The 17,762-nt window shown below is 38.0% G+C and overlaps 1 protein-coding gene across 1 annotated transcript in view; it reads right to left on the bottom strand.

Annotated features, from left to right (window-relative positions):
• Positions 1–17,762, bottom strand: part of mcu (mitochondrial calcium uniporter) — a 96,334-nt gene that overhangs the window by 54,840 nt on the left and 23,732 nt on the right. The window contains exon 2 of the mRNA XM_051917703.1: positions 4,562–4,675. Coding sequence (XP_051773663.1) covers positions 4,562–4,675 — 114 coding nt within the window. The remainder of the gene's footprint in view (positions 1–4,561; positions 4,676–17,762) is intronic.

Raw genomic sequence — 17,762 nt, 5'->3', positions numbered from 1 at the left:
GCTACCAAAAAAAAAAAAAAAATCCTTTGGATTCCCACCTCAATCTTATACCATTGGTTAAGCTGCAACCATGCGATTAGCTTCAACTTTTCTGCTGATGTAACTGAGGCCATGTGGGTGGGGAAACATACTAACCAACCATATCATAGCCTAAAATGTTTTACCTCCTCACCATCCAATCAAATCTCAATCACCAAAATCTAATCCAACTTTACAGTATTTCCTCCAGTATATGTTACACTGTGTCGTAGCCAGATACAGCATACAATAAAATGTATCTTTTCTATGTTAATCAGAGTTTTTGTCCTAACCAAAAGCAACAGAAATACACAATGAGCGACAGGGGATTCTATTTTTGGGATGGTTTCTATTTCTGCAGCATCACAGTGGACAGCTCAGATACCAGTTGTGTTTTGTATGATATTAAAATGGTTTCATTTGAGTTTGTATATCACTGTGCATGACTTTAATATGAAAGCAACAATGGAGATCTTTTAAGATCTTAAAAATAACTTAAAAGAACATTCAAACTGTGAAATGTGTAACCAAACAAGTCAGTCACAGAGTATATATTTTGAATAATGTTAAAACGGTATTATTTTTAGCAGTTTAATTATGTACTTATAACTTATATATCCATTTCTTTGTATGTATGTAAAATGCACTGCTGTTTTGCAATTCAAATGCAATTTGTGATTGATTTTGTAGCTGTGTCACACCTGGTGTGGATAGACAAAACTGCCTGTCGCAGGAATATTATTGCACTGCGTACAGTTAGGACAAGTTAGATATCTGAATATATTCAAATATGGGGGGAATAAAGAAATAGAATCTGACAACAATCACACAAAAATCAAGCACAAATCACACAAAATGTCTTTTTCAGGCTGCACCAATCAATGCGTGTACACGTTCATGAGTAACGTCAAACAGATAATTGTCTTAACTGTAAAGCAGAAATTTACAATTTCTATCATAGCACGGGTGGACCATCTCTGTTTTTCGGCCCCGATATACTTCAAGCGAAATTAAAGAAAGAACTGTTGTGATGTCAAAATCAGGCCAAAATGAAGTTAATTTTGTGTTCGTTTTGGGAGTTCGAAACAGCTTGCCAGAGCAAACTTTCCAGAAAAGTTCGCTCTGGCTGGAAAATACCTTCGAACTATCATTGGTCATGGCGATTACATAATAGGTAGGTGTGGCTCTGCAGCTCCGCCTTCTTTGATGTGGAAATCTTCTCCAGTTAATATCTTGTGTTCAGTCCCTCGAGGTTGGATGTCCACGAGTGAAAACATGAATACACTGGAGAGCCACTTTATAGTAGAAAATTAAGTTGCAATTCTAATTGAAAGAAACAGACACTGTTTTTCATGTTTAATACTGTAAAGCTGCTTGCTTTTAAAACAATCTATTCTTTACAAGGGTATATAAATAAACGTTACGTGACTTTACTGGAGTGCCGAATTGCAGAGCTCATGCAAACATCAACATCGCTATGATCAGATGCTTTCTTAACTGCTGTTCTCACCGCTGTCATTTTTGTTGTGTGTTCATTATGTTATTAATAGGAAAGCACGCAGCACATATTTACATACTCATCTAAACATCACTCTCAGCAGCGTCAGAATGTTCGCCAACAGGTCTGCTGCTCAGGTATTTCAGACTTCTTTTTATCCCAAAGCAAAGAACGAAAAAGAAATTCGCAGTGAGTACATCAGGGCCTTTATACAGTCTCTGATATCCTGTTTCACTTGGAAATACATCAGATTACAGAACTAAAATGGGTTTAACTGACTTCAAAGAGGTTTACAGCTGACATGCCACTGGACCTAATACTTTTTCATACATGCTCTTTTCTTTCTGTAAAAACACACTCTGCAGCAGTAAAGACACAGCTTGAGAGAAAAAGGTGAAAGGAGAGAGAGAAAAAGTCTTGGCACTCTCTCTCTACTATCCTAAAGAGGTTGATAATGCGCTATAATCTATTCCTTCATCAAATTCCTCGGGTAGGAAAGAGAAGACCTCCATTTCACACTCAACACTTTGAAAATGGGACTTTTCTAAAGGTCACACTTTTTTCCATTTCAAAAATCAAAACACACACACACACACACACACACACACACACAGAGAATCATCCTAATGCATGAGCAAGAAGCATGGCGAGCACTCACACAACAAATATCCTCCTCTGATCATACATTTTTCATGTCACAGACACTGGCAGGAAGAAGATACGCATCCCTATTTGAAATATGTGAACACTTTCCCTTGCAGGGATGTTTTAATATCATGTGTACGCCTCACTGGTTTTGCAAACCAAACTAGTGTTTAAGAAAAAGCCAATCCTAATGTTTCTCTGGGCAGATTTAGCTGAATTGATCTCCTGTCAAAGGGAATTACAATGAGTAAAAACCAGGATGAAATGATCATGCTAAAGAATGCTACTACAGGAGACATCAATTCGATTATGCGGGGATTGCTCTTCACGAGTATGGCAAAATAAAAAGCCTCTGGGAATCATTAAGTCAGAATCATCATTCATTAGAGAATGAGGTCCATCAACCACAGTTTCACAAAAGCATATGCGTGCATGTGAACACACAGCCTTTCAAAGACTTTCAACACATGCACAATGAAATTTGTGTCATGCACACTGTATGCATTTCCTTATGTACGCTTAAAAACCAAAGTATACTTTGGGCTTTTTCTAACCACACTCAAATCACATATGAGCCTTGAATTTTATGCACAAGGTGGTGTAACCCCTCCGGTCCTACTTGCACCACTCCTGCATCTCTAGCATGGGAGGCGGGAACAATAACAAGGATGTTAAAGACCGCAGTCTCTAGCTTTAGTTGCTAGTGCACCTCTTGAGATCAGGAAAGTGAGGTTTACCTGCACATCTCTCACTAGCTGGCCTCCATTATACTCACCCCCCTAAACCTCACTCCCATCAGGGTCACAGCACCAAATGTAACTGGTCCTACTCAAACCAGCGTCTCCGTAATGGGAGGAGGGTGGGCAAAAAAGAACGCTAAAGACCGCATCCTCTAGCGCGCCTCTTGAGATCAGGGGAGTGAGGTTTACATGGACAGCTCTTACTAGCTTGCTTCCTTTACACTCACCCCCCTAAACCTCATTCCAATCCAGGTCACGGCACCAATGTAACCCATCCGGTCCTACTCACCACGCTCCGTGCGGGACTCGAACCGGTGTCTCTGGCATGGGAAGCGGGCGTACTAACAAGGACACTAAAGACCGCAGTCTCTAGCGTCAAGTTGCTAGTGCGCCACTTGAGATCAGGGGAGTGAGGTTTACATGGACAGCTCTTACTAGCTTGCTTTCGTTACACTCACCCCCGTAAACCTCACTCCCATCCGGGTCACAGCACCAAATGTAACCCATTCGGTCCTACTCGCCACGCTCAGTCCAGGACTCGAACTGGCGTCTCCGGCATGGGAAGCGGGCGTACTAACAAGGACACTAAAGACCGCAGTCTCTAGTGTCAGTTGCTAGTGCGCCTCTTGAGATCAGAGGAGTGAGGCTTACCTGCACAGCTTTCACTAGCTGGCCTCCGTTACAGTGTCAACACAAGCTAGGGCCATTGTTTGTGAGTGAACAACTGGCAAGCACCTGTGTTCGCACACGCTATCAAATGAAGAATCCTTTAAAAGGTTATGTGTCTGGCTGTGTAAAAAAAACAAAAACAAATAGATATAGATGAAAGACCTTTTTTTTAGAATAATGTGCCCTGATGGATTGAGCATAATAAGTCCAGGAAAGTACAGAAAGAAAGTAAATTATGCTTTCAGGTCTGTGGACTGCATCTATGACATGCTGTTTATTACCACAGGTAAAAATTGTAGTCATTCTTCTCTGTCCTTCATAATGTTGTTCGTAAAAATGACCTGGAAATAATTAATAATAAATGTATATTTGAAACATTTATTTAAATGTATTTTATTATACATTTAAATAAATGTTTCAAATATACAACGACTGCATGAGAAGATCAGAAAGGGAAATGAATGGAAAGGATGTGATGCAACTATGATGCAACGTGATGCAACTAGTCTTTACATGGAGCTAAGCTCTGTAAACTCCACCCATAGAATTACGCATAACCGACTAATCCTACACAAGGAAAAGGAAAGTTTTACCTCAAAACAGCAAATTAGTTAACCTTCATTTTAAGTCTATATTAGTAAAGACTTTAATAGCTTCAACAAAAATATAAAATTATGATTTTAAATGCTTCTTTTTTGCTGGAGCAAGAAACAGGAGATGTCACTCTCTTGGGAAACATTCACAAATAGTGCACATTATATGGATTTGCAGCCTGATAGTGAAGTCAAGAAGCTTTGCGCCCTTCAAGTTCTCTTTTGCTGACCTCACACTGGTGCAGACAAGCCCTCAACAGTATATGGGATGTTACATTACAAATGTAGAGACTGAGAGGGCTTATGATCAGCATTTGGGACAGGGCTTATAAATATTTCTCAAGCGTTGCATTGCACAGTAGCTCAGACTGTGAATAAATCATGTGTGAAACACTCACCTGGGCTGTCAGAGTGGCACTGGGGTGGCAGAAGAGAGCAGACCTGGCACCTGTTCTCAGACCGTGTGCTCTCCTGATAGTCTGGTGACTTGCAAGGGAAATGGACAGCGCCTCCTGCAGGAAAGGAGGAAATATAGAATATCATTCTCTGAAAATGTGACATTCAAGAACAAGAAATGATAATAAAATAATGTGCCCTTCAAGTGGAAATAAACACATGAATGACAAAGCGAAGCTGTATTCACAGGTGGGAAACTTGAAATTCTATATGATACATGATTTTCTGAGTTGTAACCTACTCTAAATCAAACTTTAAGGGAAAATGTTTTTTAAATAAAGATTGATAGAGAGTTGTCAAGAGCTTAATGCTGGTGACGCTGAAGTCATGCAATTTGTTTATAGACATAAATCCTATTGGGTTTGTTGTTGAGGGACCAAAGTGCTACTTCCAAGTTGGCCTACAAAAATATGCCATCATTGCAGCACTCTATAGAGAGAGAGAGAGAACAGAAATATTTCAGAGAAAGCTAATTTTTTTTTGTCTGTAATTGTATATTGCCATGTATTTTTCAGTGTAGTAAAATGGGCTCTTGGGAAAACAAATATCTGCAATACCAATTCGGCAAATTGTTGCAATGTACCAAGTATTCACTGATACAAACTGGAATATGAACCGATACAACCATAGCAAAAACACCTCCTTTCATTTTACTCATCATATAGCAGCTGTTCCCTATCCAATTACGGCCAGTTACACACATTACAAATTAATAATGCAAAAGCTCAGTATTACAGACAGATGCAGGTGGTATGTCGCATCAAAGAGGCAGAAAGCAGCAGGGGACAGCGTGGGTGTGAGGGAATATGTAGGCGAGGTTTAGCACAGGTTGAGCAGGGTCAAGGACTCAAATGTCTGCAAAGCTAATGCAGGCGCCAAGCCTATAGATCTCACTCTCGACTTCTGCAGTGTATTTGTACAGTTCCCAAAGTGAGAGATAAAAGGTGTCATGTCCATCACCTCAGGAACGAGAAGAAAGTAATAGAGAGAAAATAATAGGCCTGCATATGCACAGCCAGTGATGGGATTTCAAACACGTTGTGTCACCAGTGTTTAAGCGGGAAGTAGTGACAGGGCAGTCAATGCGAGCAACTAAATCATTTTGTTGAACTGACACAGTCTCAGGCATGAGTGAACCTCTCGTCCACTCATCCATGACAGCGGCAATTATCCCTGCCCTTTGAAAGCTATGAGGATATCCCTTCTTCAAATCGTCTCATCAAAAACGCCATTACTTTTGCAACATCCACTTATAATACAACAGTCAGGAGTTTCTTGTAGTCTCAACCATTAGGCATCACAGTCTTACAGTCTTTTTCACTGACCATCTGATACATATTGCACTCAAAAATGGCAAGCACGCTCTCAATCTGCCAAGCAGTAATCTGATTGGTTGGCTTTGCATAACTTCCAGGTTTTTACAATACCAGGCCATGTTTCAGGAGTAGAAGTAATCATTGGATTTGCCCAAATTCGCTTGGTTATAGGCATCAACCTGTCACTCACATGAGATTACAGCAATAGAAAACGACAACAATCCAGTCAATTCCCAATAAAAAAAATCAAGTCCTGCCTCACATTTTTTCTTTTTCAAGAAGCTGTTTCACTCAGATAGGGAAGAAAAGACTATCGCACAATCCGTTTAATGCTAACGTTAAATTAGTCATTTCAGACACCTGGGAGCGAGTGACAAAATAAATAATCAGTAAAAAAAAAAAAATAATTTCAACCATTTAAATTCTTCACAATACTTACAAAATATACACGTGGATTATGCATAAAAAAATTATAAATGATCTCTGTTATGAGTACCCTCCACACACTGGCATAGTTTAGTGTTTTTTTTTATATAAAAAGGACAGTTACAGCAGAGGTGAAAAGTAATAAGATTCAAACTTGTGTCACCCAAAGCACTGTTGTTATATAGGCCTTATGCGGTAGAGAAATTAGAATTTTAGAATTTTGTGTTCGAACATCCGTTTTTGCAGTAGCTTTGTACATTTCTATGGCATTGCTGCACTGTAAACCCTAACACTCAAAATAATTAATTGGTTTGAGTAGGACAAACTTAAATTAAAATTAGTTCAGTCAAATTAACTTTTTTAAGTATTAAGTATTTAGCACTTTCTTTTTCTTTCAAGTTCACAGAACTGATATATTTTAAGTAAACTGAACTGTTTCATTGTTTTGAGTTTTATTAAATTATTTCTTTTAATTTAGACAAACTTAAGTTTAACTGAAACTGATTTCTATTTCCCAGCATGCTTTGCCCATGGCACTCAAAAGGGAGAGTAAATGTTAAAATTAAGTGTTATACAATGTTTTTTGTGCAAGATTAATGTTAAGTGGGAGATCACTGTAAACCCTAATGCTCAAAATACTTAATTAGTTTGAGTAGGACAAAATTAAATTGAACAAATTAGTTCAGTCAAATGAACTTTTATGAGTATTTATAACTTTATTTTTCTTTTGAGTTCACAGCACTGACATATTTCAAGTAAACTGAACTGTTCCATTGTTTTGAGTTGTATGAACTCCATTCTTTTAATTTAGACTAACTTAAGTTTAACTGAAACTGAGCTGAGATTTCTATTTCCCAGCATGCCTTGCCCATTAGCATTCAAAAGGGAGAGTAAATTCTAAAAGTGTTATATAATGTTTTTTGCGCAAGATTAATAGTAAGGGAGATTTAGTAGAGATTAATGTTTTGTTATGCTAATTTAGAAGAGTTTCTGTAAATGTGGGTTTTTGGAGAGTTAGCATGGTGATAAGTGGTGCATGTGGTTTGGTTTGAGAGCAATGTTAAATGCTTTATATTGCTGTACTCATTCAGCAAGTGCTATACCATACTATTTTTAACGTGTGTTGCCTCAAATTTTTTGAGTTTAGCCAACTTATTCGGGTTTACGATGTGTCAGAGTAATTAGCTGGTGAGTGGATTTACTTATTAACTACGTTAACTAAAGTTATCATGAGCATTGTAATGTTTGAAGCGCATGTCATAACAAATGTCAGTACACTGGGAAAGTTTTAAAAAGAGCAGTTCATAACCTTTATGCTGCGGAAATACAAACCGAAACACAGAACACAATGAGCACAGTGCTGAAAAGGAGCAGGGCTAAATTAAAATATATGCAGTACTTCTGCTTGTATGAATGCAGATATTAAACAGTCATTAGAAGATAAATATGCTGGGACAAAGAAAGTTGAAGTCCTTTTGACAACTCAAAGGTTTTATGTTGCATGAAAGGTAATGGAGCATGTTTATGTAGTGAATCTATTGTGCCAGCCATTCAGATGAAGTAAGAGGTCTGCTGGAAAGCCAGTGTTGTGCTCAGCTGTGAGACTTCAATTAACCCAGTACACTGGCAGTAATTGTTTATGATGACCTGAGGTTAAAAGTGCATGCTTGGTGTGATTTGTTAATTGTACCCCGTGTATTAATATGCAAGAACATTAAAAAGAACAGCAGTACGGTTAAGAGGTTCGACTTGGGATAATAAATACATTTAAATTGTACACAAAATAGAAAAATAATCTGATCTGCCACCTCTCCAGTCACGTTGATCTAGCAAAAACAGAGAGCTGCTTTTTCTCTTGTGTGTTTACGACCAGATATCTTCACACAGCAGTTCTGCTTATCACCGCATGAAACTGCTGAAACAGCTCATGTCTTTAGATACTAGGTGGGGATATCCAAGAAACGCAAAGTTATGAAGTTATCTCTCTGTGAAGGGCTGAAATATCATTATCAACCTCAATATCATGTGTCATGGTCACTGGCTTTCGAATTTTGCCCTGTAGAGTGCTGTCATCTTGCCTCTCATGCCAAACAGCAGAACTGTCATAAAGCAACCACGTGTATTTCTGTTGATAAGCCAGTCACAGTTAACGGCAGCACGACAAGTTTCTCCCCAAAGATCAAAAGAACAACCATCCAACTGTCTGGCTTTCTTTTGTCAGCACAATGACAAAAGCACAATGCCATTTTCTGGACATTTTATCTCTTGAGGCCTGTAGACACAGTGACCATGAGCACAGGATGACAGATTCAAAATCTGCAGACTAAACATAGGCCTACAGAAAAGTAATTGTGTCTTAGGGGGTTTTGAAACAACTAAAATATATTTTTATAACCAGTAACTAAAACGTTGGCTATCAAAGGCAGGGGGAAAATTGTCTGATGCTGACAGTTATGTAATGTCTTTCAGTTCAGAATAGAGCTTTTTCATCACTGTGGGAAGCTTAGACCACAGGAAAGTCACAGTTTAATGTTACAAAATATGAAGTCACAAATATTGCCTCAGCAACTGGTTTAATATTGATTTCCAGGCTAATTTATTAGGGATGAGCACATCATGAATTGACATGGACCCAGTAGTGAGACATTTGCAAGAACCCCTTAGGTCCTCAATACACCAAACTGAATAATGATGGGAAAAAAACACCCTAATGGTTTTGAGATTATAAATGTTTGCCATTCAACATCTTAACTGAAAATAAAACTCATTTTGTCATGTTTCAGAGATTTGGGCAGTGGAAGAGCTTCCTGTCGATAAAAACAAACAAACAAATAAATGAATTTATATAGGACATAGTCGTAAAACTCTCCCCCTCACAGTTTTAGAAAACTCATTCTCATAATGAGATTCCCTATGAGGTCAATTTCTGCTTTGGTTTAGAGATGAGTAACAGACCTAGAGTTAATATATGACTTGACATACAAACGCGAGCAAGTGGTAATGAGGCCCCCGTGATACACAAGACCAGAGTGCAGCAGTTCTAAATACAGACACATAACTGAGAGAAACAGGAGTAAGAGGTAAATAAAGTCATGCACGCAAACTAAACACCCAGAGAGGCTTACAGGCCTACAGAACATGACACAGGAGACATTATGGTCTGAAAGAGCTGTACTATGCATTTTTTGTACTTAGTATAACAAGGTGTGAACAGGCCTCAGTATCTGGGAGATTTTTGGGAGATTTTCTCAGCAAAAAATCTAATTAACTTTGTCCTCCATATGGCAATTCCACAGAAATGTCAACCATAGCATAAAAAAAATCCACGATTTTATCAAAGGAGCTAGGGCTGGGTATTGACACAATTTTCACGATGATTCGATTCCTATTCACATGCTTTCGATTCGATTCGATTACAATTACGATTCGATATCAATTATTTTGGATGTAGTATTTCAGTTACAGTACATGGCAAATTTTCTAGAGGAAAAAAAATCTCTCAACTAATGCTGTAAACTACACATGTAAGTCAGTTGGTACTACTATAATAATATTGAAGGTTAGACCTAAATTAACATATTTATAATACAAACACTTAAATTACACTCAATGTTTTTATTATAAATAAAGTCTAGAATTACATAATCATACTTCTACTCCAATTCGTTTTTTTGAAATATAAACATTTAAATTTATTCAAACATGCATTAAATATTGAAGAACATTAAAAATTATAATGAATATGTAACAGTGCACAGCTATATTGATCAGAATGTTGCTTTCTAGAGTACACTTTTCTAGCTGACTAATGAGTTCATGGTCACTGAATATGTTTTTCTGAGGTAAATTTGGCGTTACGTGACATTGTTTACAAGCTGTTTTATTGACGTCTTTCCGAGGTTGAAACACTGGTTGAGCTATTACACGAGACATGATATGGATTTCGGTAAGTTGTACTGTATATTTTAACATACCTTCAGATGTTTAGTCATGTTTATTTCACGCTGTAACTGGTATTAAAGTGGATGTTCACATGCGCTCGTGCTGCCGCTTCTCTTTAACTGAGGCGCTAAAGCGATCTGTCACGCCACATTAAACAGCGCCAAAACGGTATTTATTTTTTTAATCTCATAATAAGATGGACGTCATTTGAAATCTGAGACTTTGCTTCATATCAAAAGTAACAAAGCACAAAGATTATTGCGATTATTGGATGTGAGGAGCTACATATTTTGCTCATTCATCAACTGAAAACAGACTAGAATAATCGATTCTTGGTGAATTAAGAATTGATATCGGTTAGTAAAAATGAGAATCGATTAAAATCGAGAAATCGATATTTTTTACCCAGCCCTAAAAGGAGCAAAACATTAAATTCTTAATTTAGGCCTGTATCCCACTATTATGAAGTGCTATGATAGATTTATGAAGCTAACTGCATCGTTTATCCACCACATATGAGGTGTGCAACAATACTAAAACAACCTTTTCATATTTAATGGTTCCAAAATAAGGGAAAAAAGACTCCTTACTCCCATCTTATGCTATCAAGAAGCATTTTCCAGGCAAACAATATGTATAAATATCTTACAGCATATAAATATATTATTTATAGCAGACACAGAAGGCACTGAGTTTGTGATGTTTCACATATTTAACATTTCGGAGGTTAAATTCATACTGCACAAACAATTCAACAAACTTTTTGCACAAAAGTGCCTTATGCTTACGTCATTATCATTTCAGAAGTCATTAAGAAATAATTATTTCAGTTTTATTTCTACTGTCCTACAGATTTGGTTCAATTTAGTCAGATGTGCAAGTCAGTTAAAATTATGATCCTAACATAGCTGATTCTTTGAAAGCTTTGAAATCAGCTCTATACAAAAAAAAAAAAAAAAAAAAAAGTGAATTCTGGGTCACTACATAGAGTACTTCTTGTAAAAAGAATTATAAATGGCTATCAAGAGTTAGTCAATGAGAATTATACATTACAAACTTCTGAAAAGTAATTTGAAAGACATGAAGAACACCACATATTTTAAAAAGTAAAAAAAATTAAAATTCTGTCATTAATTAATAACCCTCATGTCGTTCTACACCCGTAAGACCTTCGTTCATCTTCGGAACACAAATTAAGATATTTTTGATAAAATCCGATGGCTCAACAAGGCCTGCATCGCCAGCAATAACACTCCCTTTTTCAATGCCAATAAAACTACCAAAAACATATTTAAAACAGTTCATGTGACTACAGTGGTTCAGCCTTAATATTATAAAGTGACGAGAATACTTTTTGTGCCCCAAAAATAACAAAATAGCGACTTTACTCCACAATATCTAGTGATGGGCGATTTCAAAACACTGCTTCATGAAGCTTCGAAGCTTTACGAATCATTTGTTTCGAATCAGTGGTTCAGAGTGCCAAAATCCCATTATTTCAGTAAACGAGGCTTCGTTACATCTTAAGTGTTTTGAAACTTCAATAGTTCATGTGACTCTGGCAGTTTGATATGCAATCCAAACCACTGATTTGTAACAAATGATTCGTAAAGCTTCGAAGCTTCATGAAGCAGTGTTTTGAAATCGCCCATCACTAGATATTGTTAAATAAAGTTGTTTTTTTGTTATTTTTGGCACACAAAAAGTATTCTAGTCGCTTTATAATATTAAGGTTGAACCACTGTAGTCACATGAACTGTTTTAAATATGTTTTAGTAGCTTTCTGGGCATTGAAAAAGGGAGTGTTATTGCTGGCGATGCAGGCCTTACTGAGCCATCGGATTTTATCAAAAATATCTTAAGGTCTTACAGCTGTGGAACGACATGAGGGTGAGTAATTAATGACAGAATTTTCATTTTTGGGTGAACTAACCCTTTAATCTACACAGAAGATTACAAAACCTAGAGACCCCAAACTGTTATAAACTGTTCACGTCACCTGGTTTTAGTCACTGAATGGAAAATATTTCACAGCATGTGAAACTTGCATCATGTCCAACAAACATACATTCCAACACTGTGTGAATAGTTCATTCCATTATTTTGTTTATTTCACCTATATTGCAAAGTTATTGATGAATATTTTACAGTACACTTTCATTGCTCATCATGCTTAAGTATGTACTAACAAAAGCTCAGCACCAAAAAAGAATCTGTATACACTTCTGCTACGCAGCACTGCACTAAGTGGGCAGTGTGAAAACTGTAACCTTTAATATGGGCACTGAAATATGTGTGTTGGAAAACATTTGCATGCAGTGTGAATCAGGCCTTAGTTTAATTTCCCAATCAAACCTGCAAATATCACGTCCAAAAAGGCTGATCATATGGCTTGAGACTGTGCCGTGTGTGTGTGTGTGTGTGTGTGTGTGTGTAGGAAAGACTTCTCTCACATCCAAAGCAATCTCACTGTAGACAGTTGCTGGAACAGAGAGTGCAAAAATCAATGCCTTCTGCGTGAATGAGGATAAAAGCAGCATTCACAGCTTGAGTATAAATGTAATAATGATATGGGATCAGTGGAAAGAAGGTACGCTTTGTTGGAATGATGAAAGGCCCTCCTAGACATTACGCTCTTTTCTGACCCTTTCCTTTTATTAGCCGTTGTTTCTATTACAAGCATCACTATTACTATTGGACATACTGCATAAGGGAACAAACCTCTAAATTCTAAGTTTTAAACTTTAGTGCGCAGCATGTTCTGAAGTGTTTGTGCTAAGGACACCCCAAATCTGGTAGTTCATGGCTTCTTTCTAAAGGGAAGTTCACAATAATAGCAATTAAATAACTAGAGGTTAGCAAGTCAAGTTTGATGCATTGGAAAAGATTGCTGTTGCTCATGTTGCTGGAATGACCTCTAATCACGGTCGAGTGTTTCCCAACCCTGTTCCCAGAGACATACCAACAGTACACTTTTTGTCTCTCTTAACTGATTCATCCATTTCAGGTTTTAGAGCAGGAATTCTGGCCCTCAAGATCCAACCTCCTGCAGAGTGTAGGTCCAACCCTAATCAAACACACCTAAACAAACTAATCAAGGTCTTCAGGATTGCTAGAAAGCTACAGGCAGGTGAGTTTGATCAGACAAAAATTTGATCTGCTAAACTCGGCAGGAAAGTGGATCTCAAGGGCCAGAGTTGCCCAGCTTTTGAAATCTCTACTAATGAGCAGATGAGTTGAATCAGGTTTGTTTTATTAGGAAGAAAATATGTACAGCTGGTGTGCCTCCAGGAACAAGGTTGGGGAAAAACTGCCATAAGTGGTGGGCGATAAAATGGGTGACAGGTCTGAAGGATGGACCTAAACCATATCTAGGAACAAAATATCTTGAGACTTGGACCATTATTTGTTTATCTGATTGAAATCTGATCTAAACCTATTGACTGTCCACATTGTGAATCACAACTGTTCAGATCCGATTTGTGTGTCCATGCCGCTCTTTCGTTTTCCGGAATATCTGTATCGGTTTCTATGGCAATGACGTTGCGTTGGTAGGTATATGCTAAAAACAACAACAACCGCAACACGGAGGGGTTTGCAATACATATTGTCTTATTTAAACATGACAATGTGTAGCCGCCAGGATGACTACTGCGCCTATGAGGCAGCAGCAGAAATGTAGAAGGCTGGTATGCGTGGCTTTATTCCGTGCTGTCGTCTCCGCCAATTTCAAAACATGTCTTATATTGTCATTTTCTGCTCGCCGGGCACTTTGCAACAACACAACCTTGTTTCTGCAACTACTTTCAGCATGTTTCCTACAACAACGTCTGACGTTTACATTTTTTGTGGAGTGAGAAAGTCACATAAACCACACGAAATCCGATCAGAGCAGTCAAACTGAAACAGATTTCCAGAAATGCAATTTGAATAGGATTTCTAACCACATATGAATGTAGCTCGAAACAGATTTGTAAAAATGTCATTTTATGTGATTTTTTTGCCATTCACACTTGCTAAATCTGATCAGATATCAATCAGATATGCACAAAAACTGGATTCGAGACCACGCTGGTCAAGAAGAAGTCTGTTAGTATAGGTTAGGCAAAATGTGCCTATCAGGAGCTTATGACTGTCCTTCTGAAATCTAAATTGACAAAAGGAACACTCTACAGATTTGTGGACTTTACAGAAACACACACAGTGCCTATCACAAGTTCACAAGACTGCAACTGCATATCATGGGTTCCTTTTGGAACTGGGCTGTAGATTCTTTATCCCATCTTAAGACACACAAAACATCATCTCTTAAAACCACACACACAAAGCGCACCTGTGCATTCAACATGGTCTTATTACTCACATGACCCAAAGGGACATGAAAGCAGAGGTTAAGGAAGGCAGGGGATGTATAGAGAACAGGTTAGACTGAATAGACGGTCATGAGGTGCGTTCTTGCTAGAATCAGGATCTTTTACAAATCGTGAGGGGAAGATGTGAGTTCTTGTGCTGATTTGGAAATGAAAGGAATCCCTTCTAATGAGCCATATTAGTGTGCTTGGAGGAACACACGAGTGAAGTAAACTGATATGTCAGACGCTGACTGTGTGAGAATATGCAGCAGCTGACGCACTCAGTCACTCACACACACACACACACACACACACACACACACACACACACACACACACGTGTCCATCTTGTCTATTCTGGACCAACATCAGGTGCGTAACCTCTGCCAAGGACAAAACCGGGAAACTGAGGCAACCAATAGTGTCAGAATAGATGCCTTTTTTTTTTTTAAACATTTCAGCCCCACAGCCTTGTAGGCTTTAATTTTGTGTAATTGTCACATGGTTGTGTACCTGAATAGTTATTGTTTATGCAAAATGTAGGTTTATTATATGTCTATAATTATATATTATTATATTATTATATATATTTATTACATTTTCCATGGACAAACAACTTGAAAACGTTGTAGCTGGACACCCCCGAAATAGGACCTCAAGACCAAGGTTGTCCAATCTTGCTCTTGGAATACCAACCATGAAGTCCACTATAACCAATCACACCTGAACCAGTTAATGCAGGTGTTTTGGAGCACACTGAAACCAAACTCTGCAGGAAGGTGGTCCTCCAAGAGCAGATTTGGGCACCCCTGCTCAAGACAGTACAACAATTTAAAAAGGCTGTGCCTTTATCCCAAACAGGCAGTATAGGTGTAATATGGTGTAATAAGGTGCAAGAACCATCTACTTTTAAGCCAGTTTTGTTTTTATGTACAGTTTAAAAGAGGTTGGACAGAAATACGTTTTTCCACACTAAAAGACCAGCCTGGAAGTCAAATGAAAAAATGTAATAATTGCACAGCAGTTATATTAACTTTATTTCAGGTGGATTGATCCACCCCAATAGTAGGGGTGGGACGGTTCGCTGTAAAAAAAAAAAAAAAATCAAACCGTTCGGTTCTCCACCCACGGTTCGGCACTTGCTTGCACCGCGATTCATCCCAAATCTGACGATGCATCTATAATATAGTTTGTTGAAAACAACGTGCAAAACAGACAGACGGATTCGGCTAATGTATGTTTCAGTCGATGGATATGCATTCTGGATTCCTAATACGTTACAACAGCGATGATCAAAAGAACATGGACAAAACAGTCACTCATTGTAAACAAATGTTCAATGACGTGCCAAAAGCTCTATGACCATCTCACGTTGCTATCTGTGTTTAAACTAAACTCATTTAAACCTTGCCAATTTAAACATTCATCCGTAAGACGCGAAAGAGAACTCACGCGCGCTCAAATACTCTTGCGCAAATTCTCTTTCAAGTCTTGCACCTAAATGGACAAATTCACTCAAAAATTATTTCAACATGCCCATCTTAGCGAGTATCCTAACAAACACAGTAGGTCTTAGGAGAAAAACAATATAGACAACACATGTGTATCAGTATCAGTGTACTGAATCTTTGAATTATGTCTTAAAGGGACAGCAGTCTAATATTCCTGCTCTATGTGTTTTAATGTTAATCGAACGACAAAGTGTTATTTTATATTTGATTACTTTATTCAATTTCTGTACCTGAAAACTACTGTTAGATACCTGTAAAGCATTGTTTATTTTATTTGTATCTTAGCTCTCATGTATTTATTTGTGCTTTTTCTTGTAGTTAGATCATTTGTTTTTATTTTCTTTATCTTTATTTGACAATTGTCCTATTTTTTTCTGAACATAGCACAAACCGAACCGTGAGAAATCTGAACCTCCCACCCCTACCCAATTGCCATAAATTGTAAAGATGCCAGCCAGTCAAATAGGAAATCTAAGGTGGTCTATATACTAGGGTATGTGGGGGAAAAAAATATATTCTGAAAGAGTGATAGAGATATAGAGATCCAAAATTCAGTACCACCAGCCAACAGAGAAACCCAACAGACCCACTCAGTAAAGCCAAGTGCACTAGCAGACTTAATGACAATGTGGTAGGTGTATCTCTATCTGGCTACCTATGCAGAAAGAGAGATGAATTACTTTGATTTTCCTCATTCATAATGAAAGACCTGCAACATGGCAGCCCTACAAAAAGAGGCACAGAGATTCTAGTCAACACACTCTAATAAATGTTGTGGAATGATATCAAAAACAGATTGTTATTCATATTTACAGCTGGTGTTCACACTAAAATTCTCTCAAAGGGGGAAAATGGGCACTTGCTGTGGTGCTACTTTTACTAAGAGATAAACATATCCAGCAAGAGCCCTTTAAACCTGAGAGGTCCTTACAATGTCAAGCGATTACAGGGGACTTTATAGCGCTTGAAAACTACGCCTCTGCTTATTGTAGCAAATTACTTTTCACTTTCATACTCTCTCCCCTGGCCTTTCTCTTGATCTACGTTTTCCTACGTTTTCTCCTGACATTTTCTAAGTAAAAGATCATTGCCAGGAAGTTTTGCCCCTCACCAATTTTCGCACCTTCACAAAACAGGACACATGGAAAGGAAATCACCGAGTACTGCTGATGGCGTAGGTGTGTGGGGCTGAGATAGATATACAGACGTATTAGGAAAGAGCGGACGAATGCAGATGGTGGAGAAATGAGAGTGCTGGTAAACCATCTGACAGCAAAGAGCGGCTCTGCTGTATGCTAAACGGGGAATTAGACAGTTGCCCCCTGAGAGTCTCTTTACCATCTCATTTTCATCCCCCCTCTCTCATGCACATCTATTAGCAGATCTTTCTTAAGGCTCAAGTTGTTCCTTCACAAGAACATATCCTGCTGTTAGCTGCTTCAAGGATGATTAGAGAAAGCAGCTAGTTATTATACATTATAAAATTATATATATAACTGATTTAAAGACCATGATAGAAAAAACATTCACACCGTCAATTTTGGGGATTGACAACCCCATTTACTTACAGGTGTGAGTCTCGAAATGGCCCATTCA

This window comes from Ctenopharyngodon idella, chromosome 13 (assembly GCF_019924925.1).
Source record: "Ctenopharyngodon idella isolate HZGC_01 chromosome 13, HZGC01, whole genome shotgun sequence".
Classification (NCBI taxonomy): domain Eukaryota; kingdom Metazoa; phylum Chordata; class Actinopteri; order Cypriniformes; family Xenocyprididae; genus Ctenopharyngodon; species Ctenopharyngodon idella.
Note: the sequence above shows the minus strand (reverse complement) of the source record. Positions and strands in the feature narration are given on the sequence as shown.